The sequence below is a fragment of the Leptosomus discolor genome, chromosome 7, assembly GCF_034619465.1.
Source record: "Leptosomus discolor isolate bLepDis1 chromosome 7, bLepDis1.hap2, whole genome shotgun sequence".
NCBI lineage: Eukaryota > Metazoa > Chordata > Aves > Leptosomiformes > Leptosomidae > Leptosomus > Leptosomus discolor.
The window spans coordinates 31,246,413-31,269,954 of NC_141397.1; the positions used below are offsets into that span (position 1 = coordinate 31,246,413).

Consider the following 23,542-nt stretch of genomic DNA (forward strand, 5'->3'; position numbering starts at 1 on the left):
TTAGCAAGAAACAATAGTGATGGAAGGCTCAATATTACGCTGCAAAGTTTCAATCTAGTTGGCATTCATCAGAGTAATAGATTTCTGATACTTATCTGTCTAGAGATTTCTAAGGATATGTCCAACCAGGCTGTGATGAGTTTTCAGAGAAGCCTTTATAATTGCTGTATGGTATCCCTCCAAGTCACTTTCTAAAAAAGAGAGAATGAAACATGTGTGTTCTGAAACACAGCAAAAAAGAAAACATGGGATTTGCCATATTAGCTCAGATGTAACCGAGCTTATTAGCTCAGTTTTCTACTGAGGGTCGGTTCTGTGTGGCTACCCTGACCTGCAATGAATCCAGCCAATTAGTATTACTAATTGTAAAATTATCCGGCCCTTTAAAAAATGTAGCCACTATGTCACTTGTTTTTCATAGTCTGTGGTAGTGAATTCCATAGACTATCTATGTGCTTTGTGTGAAATGTTTATGTATATGCATATACTGCATATACATATATAGAGACAAGCACATAGTAGATATACACGTTTGAATGTATACTTTGAATATGTACACATAATACATGTTGCACACATGTAGACTATATATAGTATGTCTCGTGTGTATCTACTCTGTCTGTGTACATGTATGTGTGTGTATATGTATCTCCCACGCTTAGGTTTTCTGGAAGGCATCACACTGACAGCATCACCCCTTCCTTTTTTTCCAACCCTAGATTGGGAAGCTCGGATAGACAGCCATGGGAGGGTATTCTACGTTGATCATGTCAACCGAACCACCACGTGGCAGCGCCCCACGGCAGCAGCAACGCCAGATGGGATCCACAGGTCTGGCTCCATCCAGCAAATGGAGCAGCTGAACCGGCGGTGAGCATTTGCGCCTGTATTCCCTTGAGATCTGTGCTCCCCTTTTTCCACACTGCCCCAGTAGCTTCCTTCCTTCCCCAGTGCATCACATGGGCTCCCTAAGGATTTGTCTTTTCTCCTTGTCCAAGTCCAATGTACACGTTCCTGTCCCCACTGCTAATCTCTTTCAGCCTCCTGGTGTGGGTGTCCGGTACCGAAACTTGCCCACATGAGAGGTGCTGGTGAGTGAAAGATGTTGCCAAATATTTCAAACAGCAAGAGGAAGCTTTTGGAAAACTTTTTTGAACTGTCTCCCAGAAGAGACGGGAGTGTTCTTCCAAAAGATGGAGCCGCTTTTGCTATTTTAAGTGTAAGAGTGGTAACAATGGGTTGGCATCTTGTACTACATTGCAGAGGTTTCTGAGCAGACTGTTACTGAGATAGAGTTGCCATATCAGTGTGGCATTTTTACTCAAGCTAATTAGGCCTGTTGAAAAGTCTGTCTCCTATTCCAGGGCAGAGCACTGCTCTTAAGAGAACTGTACCTGTTTCTAGACGTAGACAGATCTGCTGAGGCATCTCTTAACATGGCGCATATTTTCCCTTTGTTTGACTAGTCCACACATAGATTTGTTTATCATTTCTTTCTTATGCTTGCTTTTTCAGACTGAATTTAAGAGGAAAGAGACAAAATAAACAGTTGGTCAAGAATCTTCCTTTTTTACTTCAGCAAAGGAGTTTTTTTTCATTTCCTGCTTACTGTAATGATATGGTTTCCAGAAAAAGACAAGCAAAACTAAAATTATATTCTAATTATAGCATGTAATGCCACAAAAGTTTTCTGGTCTTTTTTTTTTCTGTGCTAAGAGAAAGATCTGCAGCTGAGAGAAGGATGCAGAGTTTCAAAGTACAGAGTGCAGAATAGTTTGGGAGTTACTGTGTGTAAGGAGAAGTCGGCCCTGAATGATAACAACTAGAAAGTTCATGTAACTTGTGGAGAGCAAACCAACCTTCTTAAAGGTGGTTGTTTTGTGACTGAAGTTGATCATCAACATGCTCTTGAAGAAGTTCTCCTTTTTTTTTCACCAAAATTCATTATGGCAAGTCATTTTTGTATTTTCAACCCAGCTGTTATAATTTTTTTAATTATTGTTGTCCTAAAGCTAATTTCAAATACTTCATGTCTCCAGATTGCAGGATTGTGAGGAAAACCACTTTTCATAAATGGTTATCATCGGCACTGTGGAGGACCGGGCTTTGTTTTAAGCACTCCTTTTAGAAATGCTGCTTTGTTGTATTTCAGACTTCGTTATTTGAAATATTCTTTAGCAAACCCAGCTGAGAATCACTTTAGGTGAGGCAACAACAGACATAGACCTTGCTGAAAGAATTAGCAGCAGCCTGAACTTTTGCTCTAACCTGAAACAAAATTTGGACTCAAAATCCCTTAGCAGTTTGAAAAAACTCGTTGACTTTTCTTTCTAAACCAATCTACTCACTTTTCAGCTTTCTGGTTTCATTTGTGGAAGGGAATGGAAAGACCAAAATATTACAAGGAAGCTTGGTATTTTCAGCCCAGCCAAAACCACAAAATGTTGGAAATTCAGCTTGAAAAAAACACCATAGCTGTGGTTGAGCCTAATCTTGCTTTCCTTCTGTGCTCCCAGTTAGCTGCACTAGCCACTTGAGGATACAGGGAATGCAAAACTGGAATCCAGGTGTTGCACAAACTCCAAAGAGACATCCATACTTCTTATTTTAAAGACTTGCTTTCTACAGCACTACCTGACTTGCTTACTTGTTAGCGAAGCAGATAACAAGCGCTTGTTCAAGCTTGGTTGGAAAGATGCTTTGCAGCATATGTATATCTAGGCTTGTCTTTGCACTAGTTTAAAGGTGATAAGTAACATAAGAAATTATAACCATAATAGTTAAGACAGCCACAGTGTGGTATTTCTTAACCTCCATTTATTTGACAAATCACTTTGAAAGGAGACAAATTTCCAGAGGCATTCCCATGACTTTTGCACTTTCAATGTTTTCTCCAATTACTTTGGCCTTTTCTGGTATTTATATAAGATGATTTTATAGTATTGAGGCCCAAAAGAAAAGTGTAGCCTTTCGTTGGCGTACAGCTAGTGTTACTCTTCGAGGTTTGCCAATAGGGATTTTCTACTATCTAATTAAATTGAAGCTACAAGGGTTTTTTATATGTGTGCTTATATTCCTTGATTATAGGAACTACTTTTTTTTTCCCCTTTCTGTTGCATGTGGGTGTTGTAAAACTCCTCCAGTACTGGAATGGAAAGTTCATTCAATTGCCTGCAGTCAAGTGAATGAAAATGTAAAATGTTGGGTCTAAGAGGGTTTAAAACTGCAGAAAATTCATGCTGTTGCCATCAGAATTTCCTTGTAAAGATGGATGTTTACTTAAACTGTCCAAATACACACTAAATGTAGCTTCAAATGACTTTGAGTACTGGGGGACACAAAGTACTGTGGAAGTTTAGCATAAACCAATTAAAACTTTAATTATTTTTCTTAATTATCTCCAGCCTTTCTGCCCAAGGTTGGGTTGCAGTGAGCTACTGGAGATGATGTCTGTTGAGAGATGTAAAAGCCAAATCCTAACTGCTTGTCTTTAATGATCCCGTGTCACTTTGAGGCACTAGAAGTGGAATAAAGTGTGCATTAACAAATAGGGAGAAAGCAAGAAAGTAAAATTTCTCAGAACTTTTGTCAGAATTTGTAAAATAAGTCAGGACTTGAGCTGAGGAAAGAAAAAAGAGTGTAAGTCAGGAAAATGGGAGACAAACAATGCTGGATCAGATTAAATGCAGACAGTAAAGCCATCCTGTTTTATATAAGTATGGAAATGCTATCCAGAAATAAGGATTAAAAATATTGACGTGGAGTAAAAATTGATTAAAATAATTGAGAGCCTATTTTCTTTCTTTCTTTCCTTTTCTTTCTGTTTCTTTCTTTCTTTTTCTCCTTATGCTTTCTTTTTCTTTTCTTTCTCCCTCTGTATATAAAATACATTTTCTTATTCGGTATACAAGACCTGTATTCACAGATTGCCAGTAGAACCAAAGAAATCTTGATCTCTCATCTTACTCATCTGTCTATGTAACTGAATGAGGTAACTAGAATTTGTTTCGTGTAGTGCAAATTCAGAACGCTTCAGGTTATTCCAACAGCAGGCTATATACTTTGTTCCTGATCTGGTAAAGTATTTAGGATCGGGCTCATCTCTAAGACCAGGGTCAGTCCCAGTGACATCAACTAGTGTGGCAATTAGTTCCATAACATTATAGTTTTCTTAAGGCATTCATAGGTTTTTTATTCAGAATTTTCTTTTGTCATCCTCCTCACTGTTGTTTGCTTATCTCTATATTGTTTCCTCTTCCTTGTTCTGCAACTAATCACCACCCAAGCTAGATGCAAAATCCCACTGATTTCCAAAAATGCACGTAACACTTGGGTCCTCACGCTGTTCACTCAGCTCACGTATTACATCCTATTCTACTTTTCTGTGGCTGTCGTATCAATTTTGAGGTCACGCTCCCTGCTAGTTTACATTCCGTGTTGCCTACTAAAATGGGAGTGTACCGAACTGATGGCCGTGCGGTATCGTCGTAAGCATTTCATGAACACTCTGAACAGCCTTCACCTTTTTAGGATTGAGCATGTGCATCCAATATTGCAATAAGGAGGACCGGAGGGTACTCAGTGCATTGCAGGATTGATCCTTACTTCACTAGTTATGCTAACATAAGACTAAATGAGAGGAAGATCAATGATCCACCAGGAGTTTTAGGTTCCAGATGTCCAGATGCTGTAAAGGCAAGCCTAATAGCAACCTGTAGCCTAAATACCTCTCTTAAGTTGCCCTTTGAGTATTCCTTGCTTTGCACCCTCTGTAGCTATTCGTTAGTCAGTGCAACATGCCATATTTGCAGAGTAATGGTTGGCCCAAGTGTGAGTAGCTGCATCAGTTGAAGGGGAAGAGTCGGGTGTGCTCTTGCGCTGTCATATGCTGGATTGAAGTATTGGAACCATTCAAAACCAGTGCTGATTGTTAAGGTAGAAAGCACCAGAAAGCTCTTCTGTTAACTAGAGCATGTCATTCCTTTCTCTGGATGTATGTAGATATCAAAATATCCAGCGAACTATTGCAACAGAGCGGACTGAAGACGATGCTGTACTAAACAGGGTGGAGAGAGTTCCCACTGGAGGAGGAAGTGACTCTGAGGCAGAGCCTTCCCAGCCAAGCTCAGGTATGGGGGGAAAAAAGCTATTAAGTGGCACGTTCAGTGCCAGTCAGTGATGGCATTCAGTTATGGGGAAATCTGCATTTCCACGGGAGATGGGAACCTTATTATATCAGGTTGCAAAATTAATTAAAAGAAAAGAGGTTTAGACCTGAAGCTGCAGGTACAAAGCTAATACAAAGGCCTTAGTTCTTTCTTAACAACTCCTAAGAGTGACAAAGCATTTTTACTTTAGTAAAAGCCTATTTGAAATTAAAATGGAAATGACAGCTGGCTTTTATTCACCTTAGTAGTTCCAAAAACAGCACTGTCTTATTTTTGCTGCAGTGTGATTTTTATCTTGGGGCACTGCAGTTTATTCTCTCTGGGCATGGCTTCTGTACTACCACACTTGCAGTGGCCCTGGCATTGAGTATGAAATGCTTGTGTTTTAAAGCTACAATTTTATGATAGCTATAAGCTGGTCTAAGTGCGGGCTGCCGCTGAGAGAGGCACAGCTGTCTTTTTGCTCATCACTGACCCCATACCAGAGCAGAGAACTGATCTGCCTGAAAAATCACTTTGTTTCCCTTCGTGCAAAGGGAAAGAACCAACACATCTGCTTGAATTTTCTTAATGTTCCAGGTTGAATAGGAAGAATTACATAGGGAAATAGTGAACTTCTTTTTTTTTGAATAAGTGTAGAAAAATACTCAATTTTGCCTGTTTGTTTTCCTGATCTGTTAGATGTTGTTAAACATTCTTGGTCAAAATTGGTTTTCAAGCTAATGTTTGATATTCAAAGCTTCCTTGCAATCCTTCGTATTTCAATTTATGGGAGCCTTTTACCTACACTGGATCTTATAGGGAGAGCCCACTCCTCTCTGTTAGCAGTTGAAATGGAAATCAGGTATACATTGTATTATTAGTATTTAAATTGTAAGTAATGTAGACGTTAATTGTAATATGTATGATCATTTACTATCATAGCTTATATAATAAAATAGTAATTTAATAGAAATTGCTACCAGGAAGTATTTAGCTCAATTTGTTACGTAACATTCACTTCTTTGGTTTAACCCCGAAGAGGTAACAAGGGTGATACATGTCATCTTAAGTGATTAGGAAATGGTTTTTGCTATAGATTATTGCTTTGCTTTTAGGCGAAAAAGTCAATATTGTATAAAATGCCAAGAATTAAAAGATCAAGGGTGATGTAAACCACACTAGAATAAGAAAAAGCTGCAGTATGATACATTTGCTATTTGCTTTTTAATTTAAATGAAACATTTCAGAAAGGAATACAATTTAGGCACATTAATTCAGATTTTTAAATAAGTATAAATCAATTTAACTCCAGCAATGGATCCAGTCTGCAGTTTTAAGTGGATAAAATAATATGATGTGTCTAGCAGGAAGAAAAAAAAAAAGTGATAATTGATAAGAAAAAAAAATGGGAATCTATATTTATTCTGTTTGTGACATCTGCATCCAATTTCCTTGGACTGCAAATAAAAGTTGTCTTCTCTTTGAAAATGCCAGAACTGCACACTCAAGCCATAATTCTATGGTAGGAAGCATTTTTCTGCTGGCTGTAGAAGGTCAAGAGTTCCCACCTCTACAGTTACATTCTCAAATGCTCAGTTCTGCTCCTATGCTTCATGATACAGATTAAAAATAATCCCTTTGTGTCTGTTTTTGTTTCTTTACCCTACGAGCCCCCAAAACCATGGATTTCCCAAAAATAATGCAATTACAAGTAAAGGGCAGTGCTTTGCAGCACCAGCGTAAGTGTGAGTGGCTGAGCAGGGGGTTTTCTTAACCCTGTCTTGTGACCAAATGCTTTCTGCTGGTAAACCCCTCAGGCTGGACTGGGAAGTCAGATCTCTCTAAAATCAGCAGTGGGGAGAACCACTCAGGGTCTAGGTGACAGTATTGAACCAGACATCAACTGGTAAAAACTGTTGTGGTCACATATTTAGAGACAGCAGTAGAGATATGACACAGAGTTTTATAACACACAGTACAGAAAAGCATCCAACTCCTGCCCTGCTACTGTAAGCACTGCACCACTAACCATAAGGAGAACATCCACCAGTTTGCCAGCAGGCTTGTCTTGGAAATACAAAGAAGGCAGGTGCATTGGGCAGGATGGTGACTTTTTTATACTGTCACTTTTGCAGCCATTTTTTAAAGGTTAAATAATAGACTGTACTTGCCACAATGTTAATATGATTTTGCTGCTCTTTTTTTGTCCAGAGATTAGGAGGGAAGGTTCCCTTTCTCCTGTGAATTCTCAAAAAATCACCTTGTTGCTGCAGTCTCCAGCTGTGAAGTTTATCACCAATCCCGAGTTCTTCACTGTGCTGCATGCAAACTATGTGAGTAATTATGTTTTGCTCTCTCGCACTACTGATTTCTGAATCCAAATGCTGCGCCCCAGGCCTTAGGGGAGAATGCATAGTGAATTTGAACTGTGTGACTCGGGGCTGAGTTGTCCCTTCTGAACACCAGACCAGGTTGGGGACAGTACAGGCAGGCTGCTTCAAGGAGTCTCTTGCTGGGATTCTGCCTCACACAAGGAGTTCCCTGGTACAGAGAAGCTCATTAATGTTATCCTTCCAGAATAAGCAGGAACCCTTGGTTTCGGCCTAGTTGGTTCTGTTGTCTGTTGCTGCAGGGAGTGAGGTTGTTGCCTTTCAAGCCATGTTACGGAGAAATCTTGCTCAGATACCACCAAGTCTCAGAGAAACAGAGGGAAAAAATTATTAACTCATGCAGTTTGCACTCTCAAGAAGCAGGTGGGCATAATGCAGTGAAAGAAATACTGATTTGAGACAGTGCTGCTATTTTGGAAAAAATAAAGAATGAAAATGAATTTTCAAAATTTGCATAACTTTTTTTTTCCATTAATGCAATAAATCTGCATGTTTTCTTGCAAACCTGGTGTGCAGTAGAAAAAAAAATGTAGTGATAAGTCAACCAGGAGGAAGCAGATAGGGAAATCTCACAAGGAGATGCAGCCCTCGTTTTCCGTATCCTGAAAGTAGTTCAGCTAGGCATCTACACGTGACTCCTGAATATTTGGAAAGTCATCTGTTTCTGGGTAGGGTTGACTTTTCTTTCCTGAAAGGAAAAGAAATTAAAACACTTCAGGAGTTGCCTCAGCACAGGTCTTCAGCTAACTACAGGCATCAAGTTTTGGCTGTGGTGCTTGGTGGGTTGAAGCCAGCTGTCCATCTCCAAGCATCTGCCAGAGATTACAGCCCATGAAATCCTGCAGAGGAAGGGATATATTGACTCATCTGACGTTACCTGAACAAGGTTACGGAGTGCACACAATTTCTTCCATTGACAGGGTGATAAATGGTGATTTATAGTTGGGAGCGATATTATTTTCATCCTGCCCCGTTGCTGGCAAAATGAGCAACTGATTCCATAGTGATGTAAGGAATGGCTCACAAGAGACTGAATCCCAATTTTATTTCTCATTGAAATAAAAAAAAACAAGAGAGGCTTTCAGTTTAAGCTTATAAAGTTGTCCCTAATATGAGAGCCAGAATAATCCATTGAAACATCTGTCAAATGGTCATACTGATTCCACTTGTACAGAAATAATGGCCCACATAACTTTTGGCTTAACACAGTTGTAGTATTTTAACCACAAACCCCTATTAAGATTTCAACTATTAATTATGCCAGTGAAATTGGGATTGGAAAATGTTATCCAGCAGTTAGAATTAAAAGGGAAAGGCTCTCATTTTTCAGATATTTTATTTCCATGGAGGGCTAAAACTACTTTTTTTGTTTCCCTAGTGCAGCTAAGAGATGCTCAGACAGTCATTAAACACACATTAGATCAAAATACAACTTCTGTTATGGAGTGTGCTGGGATCTTAGCAATTTGTGACCATGAAGCTTTCCTGCGTTATAACCAGGTCATATCTTCAGGGCAGAGATCATATCTCTGCGATTTCATAACATTTACCAACCCTTGCCATAATTAGGGACTCTGTGTTGCAGGGAGTATTCTCTTCTCGGTGCTACCATCACGATAAATTCTCACATAATAAAGATAATACTTGTAAATGTTTTATTGCATTATAGTGGTTAAAATGCATTAAAAGTACACAGAAATTGAGAATTCAAAGCTGTTGGGTAAGATTCTTTGGACGGATTACAGGTGTGCCCACTGGGCCTCACTTCGCTGGAGACTCAAGTCCTCCAGTGATCCTTTGTTACTCTGGTAAGTAATTAAATCTCTTGGACTGACCAGCAGAACCAATGTCCTCATTTTCTTTCCAGTGAAATACTCAGAAGGGTTGCAGATTTTTGTGAAGTTTCCTACCCTGTCTTGAGGAGCTTTTTCTCTGAAGGAACAGACCCCAAGAGTAGCCTGTGGATGAGAAAAAGTGTTGCCACCACAAGTCTATTTTGTGGTGCTCTGTCATCGAATACACTGTGGTAACAAACATAGTTCGCTTTGGCCCTTATTCTGTGACCAGATCAGCACTGATTCGCTCAGAACTGCATCAGGGCTCGTTCCTCGAAGGGGTGTACTTAATGCCCTCTATGAGATACAACTAGCTGCCTGAGGGGTGGTGTTCATCTGGTTCATGAAAACATCTCCATCTGACATGCTTTGTAGTCACTGCAGAAACAAATACTCAGTTTCAGGAAACGATTCTTATCTTCCAAAAATAGACAATGGAAAGTGTCTTGTTTCTGTCCTGTGGCTATAAAGTGACTATAAATAAGGTAGCAAGGTTAGATGTAGACATCTGCACTGCAGTCCTCTTAAGTTCATTAATCCTATCACATGCATCTTGATTTGAATTATAGCGTAAATACATGTATACTGCTGTCTTTGCATCTCTCTGTCATCATCCAGTCACACAAGCAGTGTTTCTGTTGACCAGTGAAAGCAAGGAAATAGGCCCAGCTGCACATGCACCTTGAGTGTACGGTGGTTTAGCTGACCATCTTTTTAGAGAGCATTAGAAAGGCAGTTTATGCACAAGCTAACTGTGTGTGATGTGTGGGATGTTTCCAGGTTGTCTTTCTTAATTCTAGGCATTGGTGTAAAATAGTCATTCAAATCAAAACAATGAGATGGAAATGATTCTTGACTCTTTACAGGATTTGTTTCAGTTCTTCGGGCATGTGTCCCATGAAATAATGAAATATGTTTTTCTGACATCAGAACTGGTTTTCCATCTCATAGAGTGCCTATCGAGTCTTCACTAACAGCACCTGCTTGAAGCATATGATTCTGAAGATCCGTAGAGATGCTCGTAATTTTGAGCGCTATCAGCACAACAGAGACCTGGTAAATTTTATCAACATGTTTGCTGATACCCGACTGGAGCTTCCTCGTGGCTGGGAGATAAAAACGGACCAGCAGGGCAAGGTAAGAGTGCCAACAAAACTAATCACTTATTTAACACAGCACATGAGTCTGCATGATTACTAAAGGTTCCTTCCTTCTTGACTCAAAATTGGTGAGCAACGCAAGCAGAGTTAGTTTAGAAGCAGAAAAAAAGCTTCAAGAACAGATGTTTTGAAGCATAGTGATGACCCAACAGCTTTCTGTGGCATATCACACCATAGCCAAGGCAGCCTTGGACTAACAAAAAAGTTTAAGTCAGAGGTTAGATCTGTCATGACTGCAAAATTTGGCTTAGTGTCCGTACCTCCAATGAAGCTTTGCTGAGTGACTTCTGGAACCACCAAATAGGCTAAAGTAGTCTTCTCCATTTATTCTCTTCTATCTTGGCCATTACACATGATTTTGACCTACATAGCTTCAGGTATTTTCCAAAAGCTATTCTAGCTTTGACTAGGAAAGTCCTGTTGTTTTCAGATACCTTCCACTGTGCCTAAACAGGGTATTTCTGACATGCAATTGCCAGTGGTTTTCACTTCGTGATCCCACAATACCATCACAGTGGTGGCAGTCTTCTTACAAAAAAACATTGTTCCTATGTGTTTCAGTCTTTCTTCGTTGACCACAATAGCCGTGCTACCACTTTCATAGATCCCAGGATCCCACTGCAGAATGGTCGTCTCCCTAATCACCTGACTCACAGGCAACATCTTCAGCGACTTCGTAGCTACAGTGCTGGAGAGGTAACGGTGCTAGTATCAATACAGCTACTTTTGACACCAAGCTTTTGCAGAATTAAAAGCACTTCTTTTCTTTGAAATGCCTTTAAACAGTCTGTCTTGTGGATTTTTATCTTCCAGATGAAATAAGGGATTTTTTTTCTTTCTGAAGCATTTATCTCAGAGATTGCTGGTAATGAAGGGTTATATTTTGACCATTTTCAGAATAAAATAATAAACAAGTAAGATTAAATAACCAAAGTGAAATGATTGCAGAATAGATTTTAAAAGAGGAATCCCTATTTGACATCCTAGTCTTGCTTTAGTAAAGTCAAGTCATTCATTATTTTTATAGCCTGATACTTCAGCAGCCTCATATGTTTCTTCATTCCTCACTGTGACACTGTGCTCTGAAAAAAATATACTCCCTGGCAGCAGTGTAGTAATGTATGTTGAGGTTTGCTTCCCTGGCTTTCAGTCACCTTAAACATCTTTCCTGTGTTTCATGGGATGATATTTATTACTGAGGGCCACGGGCAGGATTGATGGAAGTGTAAATCCTGGGTTTGTATTGTTGATTTAAAGAGAAAAAGGTACCAGCAGTCAGATTCTTCGTATAGCAAATCCATACAGTTGAAGATTTGTAACAATTGAAGCTGAATAGGAGTAGACATGATTTATGGCCAAAGGATCTTCCTCTTCCATAAAAACATCCGGAGAAATGCTTATGAAATTAACATTAAAATTCATTGCAGCAGGACCAGTCTGAACACCTCCCACTGCCAAATGGGGCTGGGATCAGGAGCTGACTAGGGTGTGAGGTCAGTACTTCAGGAACAAAGGCAGACCAGGCACGAGTAGCTTGAGTAAGTTTTCCCCATCTTGGGTGAATAAGGCAACGTGTTTTCTGAAGATAAAAGTGTATCCATGGATCTGTTTCAATCATACCTTCCCACCAACTTAGCAACTTACATCTGCCAACCGCCTGCAGTTTAGTGTTGTTGTTGTGACTGAATTATTGATGTGAATGTCACCTGCATGGTGATTCGTGTTTGGTCCCATGCTTGCCTGGGCCTTGCTTACAAATTCACCATGTCGGGGACAGAAACACTGCTGAGCAACTCAGGTGACCTAACCCCAAAAATACACTTGGTGTTGCAAGTGCTGGCAAGGCTGGCACAAGGAAGTAAGCGAAAAGCGTTGAATACTTTTGAGTACTGATTCTCTGGGGAAATGGTACACTGTTCATTGAGGCCACTGATTTGGCGTGATGAGCCACTGAAATGGGGCCTTCTGCCTGAGGAGTCATCAGTGCTGGCACCTTCATCTCTCAGTCTTGGTAGCCTGGGTCCCACAGTGCTTCTGCACCCTTGTCATAGTTGGTAGCTTCCCCTCTGGAAGTATCTGCTGCTTCACTGGAAGGACTCCCATTGATTTCCAAGGACTATGGATCAGTGCCTAAAAGCCCACCATTTACAAGGAGAAGATTCAATCCTTTGCAGCTCAGCCCATTTATTGAAAGCCGCATGTTCCATGCCATTTCTTCCAAGTATATTTGGATGTGCTTTTGTCCTATAAATCATGTCTGTAGGGACACACTTTGGGCTTTGTCCTGGCCATGTGTCAGCTGTCTGCAGTCCAGCTGGTTTCTTTGCTGAGCAGATGGTGTGGCCTCTGGAGTCTGTCACCAGGACAGTATGAAGGACCAAGAAAGACAACCACCAGTTTTGAACATTACGTACAGATGTCAAGTGAGCCTGAAGGAGAGCAGAACAGTGCAGCTTCAAACATGATTGCTTGTGGAGGCCAGAGAGGGTATAGAAGAGAGACAGGGTAATGAGAGGAAAAACTCTACCTCCTGCATTGGCACACAGACCTGACATCCTGCCCAAGTGCCGAAATGAGTTGCCAGTGTCGTGTGGGCTTTCCAGGGACTCTGTGACACTGAGTGATCAGTTGAAGAAAGAGCAGACGAAAATCATAGGCAGATGAGCCCAAAGTGGGAAAAAAGAAATAGCCCAGCTTCACACACTTAGCGATAGCTCTTAGCTGAGTCATCATAAATATATCATTATGGTTTTAAGAAATTGTGATCTCAGTAATCAATAGCAGACAAAAAATGTAATGTCCAGAATTCTTAGAAAATTGATAGAAAGATCTGTTTAATCTAGGAGAGGACAGGCATTACAAGAATTAGGTTTTGGTAGTAAAAGCCACACCAATCAAAATAAGGCAGGGTTGAAATTCAGTGAGAACAGTTAACCATAGGAGCTAATGATTATGTGGGCATTGGATCTCCATACTTTCTTCATACTTCCAGGCCAAAACATATTCTAAAAGTCAGCTTTGTCTTAAGTAACCAACAAGGTTTCAAGTTCCCTGGCCAGGGGCGGTACAGTGAATAGTTATGGTGTTGAAGTAAGAATGATGATCTCTTGCCATGCCTTCCATGACATCCATGAATCTTCTAAATCCTTTTGGCTTATCAAAATGTGGCCTTGATTCCTGCCTAATGATCTGTGGTGTTCAACAGAATGCCTTGCAATACTAAGAAAGAACTGATTTTTTAGTATTTCAGATGTACTTTTAAAACTCCTTCATGGAACTGGAACATAAAAATATGCTTTCTCAAATATGGCAGGTTTTTTTGCTTTATGACATTTAACATTTATTCTCAGTAGAGAATAGAAATAGCAATTGCACAGCTTCTGTAGCAGGCTGGCTGCTCCTTCCCAGTACATTTATTCAAGGCCTACCCCAACTATTAGCAGGCCAAGCAGAGATTAAAACTGCCCTTTTTTCCTGTAATCTCTGTATGGTGGGCTGTGTTTTTAAAAAGTTGTCTATACATATAATAGTACTCCATTTTCCTCTTCCAAGAAAGAAAGCATCTATTTCATAAATTAATCTGTAATATTTATGCTTTTCTTCGTGTTGAAGTGTTCTCCTAAATGAAGGACTGCTGTAAAATCTCTTGATAACCACCTAAGTAGATTTTTTTTAATATTAAATGGTATTTTATGTAAATTTGACAAAAATGCCACAGATTTTTGTGGTACATCTTTAAGGGTATCAGTCTTTTACATCAACACAGAAGGTGGTTGGTGCTACTCTTGGTTACCTGATTTTTGAAAGAAAAGTTCAGGTGGCTGTACTGGCCGTCAGTAACTAAAAGAACACAGGTCACCAAGTGCTTCATTTCCTTCTGCCACTGCTAGAAACAGAACAGGTCAGAAGCATTTTCCATTCCCCCGAAGGGACTTCCCGTCTGCAATGGAAATTAACATGTATGATTACAGGGTAGAGATTTTAAAGACAAAAAGAAGAAAGAAGGAGGCAGCAAGAAAAGCAGAGGAGGTACTGGAATATAGCAGTATATAAATCTCCTTACTCACCCAAACCGCAACAGGCAAGTAGCAGAATTCAAATAGGCAGGAGCCTCTCAAATCCAGCAGTGATATAAAACCCAGGAAAGGGTATTATATCATTGAAAGGCTCCTGTGATAGTCTGGACTCTCCACTCTGGTTGCAACATCCCAGTATCAGTTGCAAAGCTGTTAAACCCTGCCATAAATCTGTCAGATTACCCTGCGCTAGATGAACCAGGTCACTAAATCATTAGAGGGGTCACTTTTTTTGTAATTTGAGAATAATGTACTAATCTAAATTAAATTATTCAATTAGAAAGTCGAAGTAGACAAGGGGATTGTGATTAAACACTGAATTGGAGCAATCAATTGTACTATGTTAGCTAAAAGATTGGAAAGAGGAGTGTTAGCAAAATGGAAGTTAATTAGATGGCTGGGAATTTTCCTGTTGTGTTGCCAGAGAAAAATTGTTTAGAGGTGTAAATGTGTAAAGGCCATGATCCAAACACAGCGTTAGCAATGGCTAATGATGCTGATGAAGTACAGCACCACAGGGTGTGCAATTTATTATGTTAAGGTACATACAGAACTGGATCCTTACCATCTAGATTACTTCAGCTGTTAAACCAGAACTGGGAGGAAGGGAAGCGGGGAGTGAAGGTATCTCTTCACGGGCTCTAGACATACTTCCTTTCAGAATTCTTGCTTGAGGAGAAATGTGTTCAGGCACACAACTCAGCAGCAGTGGAAAGCTTGCCAAAAGAAAAAAAATAAATAATCAGGTGACATGAGCACAGGGAGAATCCAGCCCCAGGCTGGTCAGAAGTACCATTCAGTTCCCAAGTGATAAGCAAACTAGTACCAACTGGTACTAGTTTTTGAGGGGGATGGGTGTTTAACTCCAGTTACTCCTCCCTTTCTCCCCTTCCTGTCTTCTGGTCAGTAAATCTGTGTGTAGCAACAAGGGCACAGCATTTATCTCTGTCAAGATGAGTCAGAGACCACCCTTAAAAACAGCCTCATGCACCATCCGCACTCCCACACAAGTCCATTCTACAAGGAGCTGGGGAAGAGGCATCCTCACCTGATCGCCAGAAGTGGGGGAGCTGAGCACAACACAACGCCTTAGCACCGTCCCACACATCCTCGTTAATACAACCGAAAACAGGGCCAGCGTGTGATCTTGACTATACTGCCCACAGACAGCCCAAGAAACAGCTGTTCCCAGAAGGGCTTCATGCCCACTGTGGCGGTGGGTTATAGGGCACCTCTTGCACCTAAGCTTCCTCCTTCTTCCATAGCATAGAATGAATGCCATAAAGGCCTCATGGTGCCTGCCAGAGTGGATGCCTGGATCACGGGGCGAAAGTTGCCTAAGCCTGAGCTAAACTTGCAGTGTCAGTGGGCCCATGGCTGTGTGAGAAGGAGACAAAGGCAGAAGATTTAGCACAGCACAGAGGGACTTAGTGAATTGTGGATGACCTGCTTGAAAGTCCTTCCTGTTTTTAAAGGCTTGGACCAAGGCTAGCACATCAATCCATTAAATACTGGAGGTTTGACTGTTCTCCCTGACACTGGGATAACTCTTTTGTAGTTGGCAGATGCATACCAATGTAACATGAGTGCAAGTGAAATCGTAATTGAATGATGGAACAAAACATTCACCGTGCACTTTCACAGCAGTTTTGTGTTTTCAGTCACAGTAGGTTTGGTTAGAATCATTAAGATTTTTCATTGTTTAACCTGTGTATTGACAAGTATCAAGTGCATTGACTGGTATCTTGTTACATATAAATATTTTATGCTTTATGTGCTCCAAAGGCAACTTGCCAGTCACATTTAGCTTCTCAGTTTTCATTTATATCCAGTTGGAAGACCTGACATTTGGCCATACTACTGAAAATGGGTTGGCACCATTTGCCTGGATGCAGAGCTAAGCATTTAAAATGTTGGAGTAGGGGCAATTTTTCTTCCTGAAGCGGTTGCCAAGTACTATAGTTTGTGCAGTGAGAAAGGAGCAGCTCTTAGCCCAGAAGAATGGCAACTGGAATTCCTAACGTATTTGTCCTGATACAGGGTGTCCTCACACTAATTTTGTAGCAGTGCTCCTCTGTTGGCTTCACCATGGCCGTATTCCGGAGGAACACATATGAGAGAAAGATGTGTTCCCTTTAGCTTGCACAAGTCCCCAAAGAGTCACTCAGCAAGTAATGACTTACTGAAGACCTCATTGTATGGCTTTTAATATCCTCATGCCTAAATGTTTTCTCACATTCTAATGTATCTGCCTTTCTGACATGATTCTTTTCGCTAGGTACTGTGTTTAGGACAGTGGTATTAACTGTCTCAGTGGTAGTGATAAATTTCTTTCTTACTACTCTTTTTATCTTCAGATTATGTTCTTCTTTCAGTGTATACAATTGAACTTCTATTTCTGGTTATGCAAGCTAGGCAACACCTTTTGTGATGATATAGCCCTTTTCTGTCCTGTGATCTACATAGATATACCTTCCTTGTGTTATTTCCCCTATTAAATTTCCCTTCAACGATGCTGAATGAACAGTTTTGTGGGTTTTTTCTTTTTTCAAGTTGCTGTAAAAACCTTGAAGTAAATGCAGTTGTGCTAGAACAAGGGACTGTACAGTATTACAGAGATTTCATTTTCATTGAACCAGAGAGCTCCAGCACTGCAATACCTTTATTAACTTGCATTTACTTCTAGATTCTGGTGCCTTCACTGCAGCATCAAAGAGGTATGATAGCTGTGGATAATGGTGTCCCTCCATCTGGAAGCACAGAATTACCTGCCTTTTTTAAGTTGGCTGAAGTATAAAGATGTAATTTTCATGCAGACTTTCTGTCCTTCAGTCAGTCAGCATCATGGACCATTCTGAAGGTCACAAAAATAAAGATGAGAAACCTTTTTACTGACTGATGTGCTACCGATAGTCAGTTTTGATCATTCTTTCCCTTTCTTCTGATGTTGTAGGCCTCTGAAGTCTCTCGAAACAGAGGAGTTACTCTGTTGGCCAGACCAGGCAATAGTCTTGTAACAGCTATTCGAAACCAGCACCATCACGAGACGTTACCTCTGGGTAAGCCAAGTTTCTCTTCTTTTCAAAGCAGTGCTCACAAAGATGCTTTTTGGAACTCCTCATCAACCACGTGCACTGCTTCATATTGCCCTTGCCTCACTAGCAGTGTAGTCAGTGTTCCCCTGCACTGTCACTGTGACGTGACCAGGCCCCCTCAATGGTAAATAAAGCCTCTGTATTTTTTTTCCTTTTCCAGCTTACAATGACAAGATTGTTGCATTTCTACGCCAACCCAACATTTTTGAGATGCTACAGGAGCGTCAGCCCAGCTTGGCCAGAAACCATGCACTCAGGTACTGCTTTTTTCCAGACTGCTGAAACCAAGTTCCAAGAAAGACTTCTGGTAGTGGGGAAAAACAAATTCTAGTAATTACAGTACAAAAGACTAACTTGGGCCCCATGTGGAACTGCCACCCTTAAAGAGTAGGTGTGGCCCACCAGAATCTATGTAGTTACTATAGTTATTTTCTACAGACACCCAAGAAGTAAGAACCACCAAAATAACTATGGACATATCTAATTTCCATTCTAAGTACTACTCAATAGCAGAAACTGTCTTCATCTACAATTATCATTTTGGTTTTCAGAAGATAGGGTTAAAGTTGTGTTTGGATGGAAGTCAGCAGCAAAACCCCAGTAACTTCAGCAGAACCAGGATTTTACCTCATGATTGGATTTACACCCATGCCATGGACATAATCACCCTAGATTTTATGAAGAAATAGGAACGTTATGAAGTAGATTGTACTCCTGTCTTTAATCCTTCTCACTTATGACTTAATGGTAGTCCTTTCCAAAGTAATTAAATTGTATCTTTTTCTTATGCCCATTCCTTTCCTATTAGGTTTAAAAAAAAAAAAAAAAAGGCAGAACTAAAAGCCAGTACAATTTAAACTCATTCTAATTCCAAAGGTTAAATTAATTGTTTTGGCCAAGAACCCAAGCTAGCGTTAGCCTCAGCAATGCCAGTGAGCACCAGCTAAGAGTTTGACCAAGAGTTTAGTTTGTGGCGTGCAGTAAAAAGTGCAGCTGCGGGACTGGCGAAGGAGGGAAGGAAGAGCAAGAGAAGGACCTTCAGGTGTCTGCAGTGCAGTTTCTGCTGATAGACTTACTGACTCGGTGTTTATCTGTGAGGGCAGACAAAGAGTTCTTTAGGTGCAATGGACTTCCTTCCTGGAGGATTTAATACATTCAAATAAACTGAGGGAGACCAAATGAAAAATGCTCCCAGTATTCAAGACGTACATTTCTGTAACTGAGAATTTATCTTCACCATCAAATTGTTCTATTTTTTTTTTCTCAGCTGTACTTTGAATTCTCATTTCTCAGAGAACAGATGATGCTTTTATCTCCTTTTGAGCAGGGAACAAAATTGAGTAGCGATAGGGACCGGACAGCTTAACTGGTGCGTAATGAGATTTGTAACAGGATATTGAGCCCTTCGCCTCCAGGTCATTGCTTTGATTATACCTTAGGTCAGGAGTGATCCCACACTACTGTCTAATGCTCATACAGCAGGTATTAAGCAAACTCCCAGGAGACAAATGTTAGTTTCTTACATGGCTTGATTCTGCAATACATTGCAGCCCCACCCAGCAAGGTACTAAAGCACATACCTGACTTGCAGTAGAATCCTTTGACCTGACACCAGAATAAATATTCTTGGACGCTGCAATGCTTTAGGAACACACTGATGGATTGGGGTGTAGATCTGTGTCTTCCATGGTCCTAATCTGCTGACAGGATCCTATCCTATGTTTCCCACTCCTTATTAGCAGTTGTTTAAACAACAAAATGTATGATTTTACACGTGTACCGTATAACCTCTGCCTGATCAATTAATATCAAGTATTTGTTAGAGTGTTTTTTGCCAGATAGAACTGACAGAGGTAAAGGAAGTGGTATTGTGTGAAATTCTGTTAACGAACGAAAGGTGGTATATTAGTTGTAGCCTTAAACAAAAAAATCTGTCTGTCAGTCACCTCAGCTGTAGCGCTACACATGACCTTGGAAGACTAAGAATTATTGTCTTCTAAAATATGGTATAAAGTCTCTTGCTTTTGAATCAGGAAACTGAGTGATATAAATAGATTCTTTTTTTGCAAGTTTGTTAGTGAGATTAGAAAATTCATCAGGCAGTTAAGACATTTGCCATTTTTGTAAGGAAAGAAACAAAAACTGGCAAAATACCAAGGAATAACAACTCTATGCATAGTTCATGCCTTGATAAAGGCATGTTTTCTTTTTTTTTTTCCTTCTTAATAATATCATTTATGTTTCAGGGAGAAGATCCATTACATTCGGACAGAGGGTACACATGGGCTTGAAAAGTTGTCCTGTGATGCAGATTTAGTAATTCTGCTGAGGTAATCAATTTGGCCAAAAGCATAATGTCATTACTTATGGTACCAGAGAAGCTGGCTGGCTCTTTCACAGCATAATGGAAAAGATTCTGTTAAATCTTCTAAAATTTGTAATTAGAATAGGATTCATCACTGCTGATAGTCACCCAAAGTAATTCAGCCAGAGTATATCTGTCAACTCCTACTTTCTGGAAGGCAGCCTCCATCAGTGCAGTAAATGCCATCCCCAGCCAGCTCAGTCAATATAGCTGTTGCCATCATGTGGCAGATAAAAAAGAACCAGGTCAAAATGTTTCCTTTTAATGGAAAAATTCTTGTTTCCTTCTTTTTAAAAGAAGAGGAAAAAGCTTGTCTTTCCCAGTACAAGTAAATAATGTAACTGCTCGTGAAATTGCTAGTTTTATCGCAGCAGTGCTGCCCACACACGCAGGGCCATGTCGCACTAATGAAACCTTGATGTACAGTGCAGCGAGCACTGTTTGGGTAATGTAGGTAAGGCTTCAATTTTTCAGTGGGACCATGGAGCTCGGTCTTTAGGTCCTAGCTACTTTTGTTCAGCACAGATAAGGACTTGTTTGATTGTCTTGGTCTTACATGGAAAACGTTGCGTTATCCAGGTGGTTTTGGTATGCTATATAGCACTGCTTTACGCAAGAGGTTTACAATTCATTCCCATCAGCTTCGTCCAAATGGTCAAAGAACTGAGCTATATCAAAATGTACAACTCAAGAAAAACAGCCTGGGAGACAGATGTGTGTGTCTTTGCTTCTCACTGCTAACGTGTTGAAGTTGTCCGTATTTACTGCACAGTCTCAGGTCTTTACTATCAGTAGATTGACCGCCTGGATTAGCATGAAATGTCTAATAAAAATCATTTTTGTCTTTCTTTGTTACTGGTAACCATGCCTGATTTGGGGAACCTGTGGATTTTATGATCCCTGAGTTCAGAGATGTACCCAAACTTACGACCACAGAAGACTTGCACCGTACTGCATAATTACATTCCTTCATGTGATGAATGTGAAGCAAGTCTCTCACTATCACTTTTTCCATGCAGCCTTTTTGAAGAGGATATTATGTCCTACATACCACTGCAGGCTGCCTTCCATCCTGGTTACAGTTTCTCTCCTCGCTGCTCACCCTGTTCATCACCCCAAAATTCTCCAGGTAAGGGGATGGGGAAAATAATGTGAAATCTTGCATTTGTGGTATTTCTCCTGATAAATATGAAGGGGCAGATTCAGAGCAAGCATCAGCTGCCAGCCTGCTGATTCCAGTGCTGACTTCAAATCTGACCCCAGCTGCTTTTTTTGCTGGGTCAGTTGCCATTGCTGTTATGTATCTGTTGAAATTCTAACAGTAGCTGAAACACAGAGATCAGAAATTGTCTATTGGAAGAAGATATTGTCCTGCTTTTTCTATAGTTGGAAAGGGTTAGGATAAAAGAATGGTACACTCCTAACATAACTCAGTGACATAGAAGCACATTCATGTTATGTGACAGGAGCAAAGAGCTTGCAAATCAAAGGTGTATTGCAATACTTTCAGTACTCCTGTAAAGTTCAGTCTTCTCCACTTGCTGTTCCAAAGACTTTTCTTCTTCCCAAGACTCATCTGTTTTAAGACCTGAGGGGATCATCTTGATCATCTAGTCTGACCTCCCGTGTGGAGCCCATTAACTTAGGTTTGACAGGAAACATATTTTCCAGAAAGACATGCTGTCTGAGAAGGTTATTTCCAGCTGTGGTATGTCTCCGTAGTTATTGTTTATGCTATAGAAATTTGAGGAGCTAATGTCTCCCTTTTGCCAAGATATACAACCCCCACCACAGTCTCGCTGCACGGCTGTGTCCAGTGGCCATTTTGAGAGAATCAACAGAAAAGTGATCTGAAGAAATCCATTTTTGGCTGAGCTTTTTAAACATTCATTTAAATGATCTGGTTTCAAACAAAATTAGTGGACAAGAGACATTCAGATCTTGGAGGTGACTGTCAAAAATTGGAAGGTTTTTTGATGTGAAGAAGTTAAATGCTGAACCTTTGCTCTAGGAGGGGACAGTGTTTTGTCAGAATGTCCTGTTTTCAGTAATGAGTTTTAACACCATTGTTAATAGAGTTCCCCTCCTCTACATCAGAACAGGTCATAAACAAGTCTCCTGCAAGATAAAAATCTAAGTATTTGGTGAAAATGTGACTTAGGAGAACATTAAAAGACTTGCACTGGTCTTTACCTGTCTTGTGAAAACACGAGAAGGGCAAATAATTAATTTCCAGCAATGTACTGTCTGCTTGCTTATTTCTGCCACTGGTTACATAGCCCATGAGAACACCCACTCTCTTATGTCCTGGGGGAAAAAAGTCTAACAGAAGAAAAGTGTTGCAAGGGATTCTCTTTGCACTGCATGTAAATATGCCTTTCTCTTTCACCAGCAGAGACAATTACTGATGTCCTTCCCTCCTGGCAACCATGGTACTTTGTGCTCCCACTAACTGTGAAAAAAAAAAAAAATTTCCTTCCTGTGGAGGATTTCCTGCCAGATTTCTCATAAAAGGGCTTGTTTTTATTGTTTTCTGTAATGAGATAAGGAAATGGGATTTCATGGATCCATTCTTCGACCTTTTATGGCACGGCACTTGCTTATACAGAAGGATTAATTAGCTACTTCGAGAATGCAGACTTAAAACAAAGCAGGTCCCAAATTGCTAAAAATTTGCTGTATGTGTGAATCATAATAGGAAAATGTAGCATTTCTTGCTGACAGAAATCCTTCTTTATGCCACAAAGGGGTTTTGTGTTGATAGCTGGAAGTGTTTAATATACAGTCAGATTAACACAGGGAAACTGGATTCCCAGCTTGGCTAGGGTGCTAGGCTCCAGTGAGAAGCATTGCTTTGAGCTCCAGAGGTTTAATTCTGCCGAGTAAGGAGATCTCCTATACAATGCAGAGGAGAGAGATCTCTTAGAAGTGCAAAAGGGAAAGAAAGCCTAAATACCAATGACCGTGAGTGGGAGTTATGCGTGTTGGTCTTTCTCATGCCTTTCTGATCCATGAATTTCCATTCAGATCAATCACAGTTAAAGGCTGAGGCAACACGAAGGCACACACAAAGCGAACTTAACAATTCTTTTAGTGAAGAAGATACAGCTCTGGGAAGTCATTCCAGTCACTCAGTTACAGGAACTTAGAGTTCCATTAATGCCAGGTAGAACAAAATAATACTGAGTGTACTGTATACCTGTGAAAAGTTCCTAACGTGTTGGTTAGCCAGTTCTATCTGCAAGCATCAGCTGCATGATTTGGAAAATGTAAATCCCCTTACACTTTAGAATGCTGTTCATTTTCCTGCCAGGACTGCAGCGAGCAAGTGCAAGAGCACCTTCTCCATACAGGAGGGACTTTGAAGCCAAGCTGCGCAATTTCTATCGAAAACTTGAAGCCAAAGGGTATGGACAAGGTCCGGGTAAAATTAAGTGAGTATTATGACAAGTTTCTCAAATAGTCTAACAT

General features: G+C 40.3%; 1 protein-coding gene across 1 annotated transcript in view; it reads left to right on the forward strand.

Moving 5' to 3' along the window:
- Positions 1–23,542, forward strand: part of HECW1 (HECT, C2 and WW domain containing E3 ubiquitin protein ligase 1) — a 174,457-nt gene that overhangs the window by 111,291 nt on the left and 39,624 nt on the right. The window contains exons 10-19 of the mRNA XM_086467608.1: positions 720–870; positions 5,002–5,129; positions 7,362–7,483; positions 10,327–10,512; positions 11,097–11,231; positions 17,565–17,670; positions 17,867–17,963; positions 19,953–20,036; positions 21,091–21,200; positions 23,385–23,505. Of these exons, the coding sequence (XP_086323734.1) occupies positions 720–870; positions 5,002–5,129; positions 7,362–7,483; positions 10,327–10,512; positions 11,097–11,231; positions 17,565–17,670; positions 17,867–17,963; positions 19,953–20,036; positions 21,091–21,200; positions 23,385–23,505 (1,240 nt within the window). The remainder of the gene's footprint in view (positions 1–719; positions 871–5,001; positions 5,130–7,361; positions 7,484–10,326; positions 10,513–11,096; positions 11,232–17,564; positions 17,671–17,866; positions 17,964–19,952; positions 20,037–21,090; positions 21,201–23,384; positions 23,506–23,542) is intronic.